Source organism: Galeopterus variegatus, unplaced genomic scaffold, assembly GCF_000696425.1.
Source record: "Galeopterus variegatus unplaced genomic scaffold, G_variegatus-3.0.2 Scaffold1072, whole genome shotgun sequence".
NCBI lineage: Eukaryota > Metazoa > Chordata > Mammalia > Dermoptera > Cynocephalidae > Galeopterus > Galeopterus variegatus.
The window spans coordinates 193,390-194,441 of NW_007727183.1; the positions used below are offsets into that span (position 1 = coordinate 193,390).

At 40.0% G+C, this 1,052-nt stretch overlaps 1 protein-coding gene across 1 annotated transcript in view; it reads right to left on the reverse strand.

Moving 5' to 3' along the window:
• PLG (plasminogen) overlaps positions 1–1,052 on the reverse strand; it is a 57,148-nt gene that overhangs the window by 38,313 nt on the left and 17,783 nt on the right. The window contains exon 8 of the mRNA XM_008574601.1: positions 395–637. Coding sequence (XP_008572823.1) covers positions 395–637 — 243 coding nt within the window. The remainder of the gene's footprint in view (positions 1–394; positions 638–1,052) is intronic.

The window sequence follows — 1,052 nt, forward strand, 5'->3', positions numbered from 1 at the left end:
AAAGGAGAAATAGACTAATCTACAGTTAAAATTGAACATTTCACCATTTATCCCTCAGTAATCAGTGGAATAGGAGACAGAAAATCAGTAAGGATACAGAAGAACACCACTAACAACCAATTTATCCCAGTTGACTTTAGAGAACACTCTACCCAACAAAAGCAAAGGTCATACTCTTTTCAAGAGCACATGAAATGTTCACCAAGATGACTATATTCTGAACCATAAAACAAACCTCAACAAACATAAAATCATTGAAATCTTACAGAGCATGTTCTCTGACCACAACAGAAATACACTGTACAATGCTACTGCATATTATGAAGAGACCATTGAAGTATAAAATTAAGGGGGACGTCTGGGCCCTCGGAAGGCTCTCATAACCCTTTCTTACCTGTGGTGTACAGATGATCCGCGGACACTAGAGAGGTCCCACAGGATGGTACCTTGCAGTATTCCCACCTCACATCACTGTTGGTTGTATAGCACCATGGAGCTGTTTCTCCATCAGGGTTACGACAGTAGTTTTCATCCAAACCTCTGAAAAAAAAAGGAACTGTGAGTTTGGCTTTCCAAAAAGGCCAAATACACAAGGTGCACACATTCTTGTTAACAGTGATATTGGAAACATATCCAGCTAATATCTAGAATTCTGCACATTGAATAACAGGTGACAGTGTTACAGAGTAGTGGTTCTCAAACCTTAGTGTGCATTGAATGAAAGGCTTGTTAAAAAATACAATGGGGACCCACACCAGAGTTTCTGATTTAGTAGGTTTGGAGCAGGGCCCAAGAATTTGCATTTTTAATAAATTCCTGGTGATGCTAATACTGCTGGTCCAGAGAAACACACCTTGAGAATAACTGTTGTAAGAAAAACAGTACTGAATGTTACTTCCCTTGCATATGACTTGATCAGAATATGGATTTTAATCCTGGGTTCCTATGGTAACTAAAACTAAGGCAAAGTCAGTGGGATTTCACATTCCATAGCAGCAGAGAGGGAAGGAGACTGGAGGGGACTCACTTGCAGGGAAAATTTTCCGGTGTCC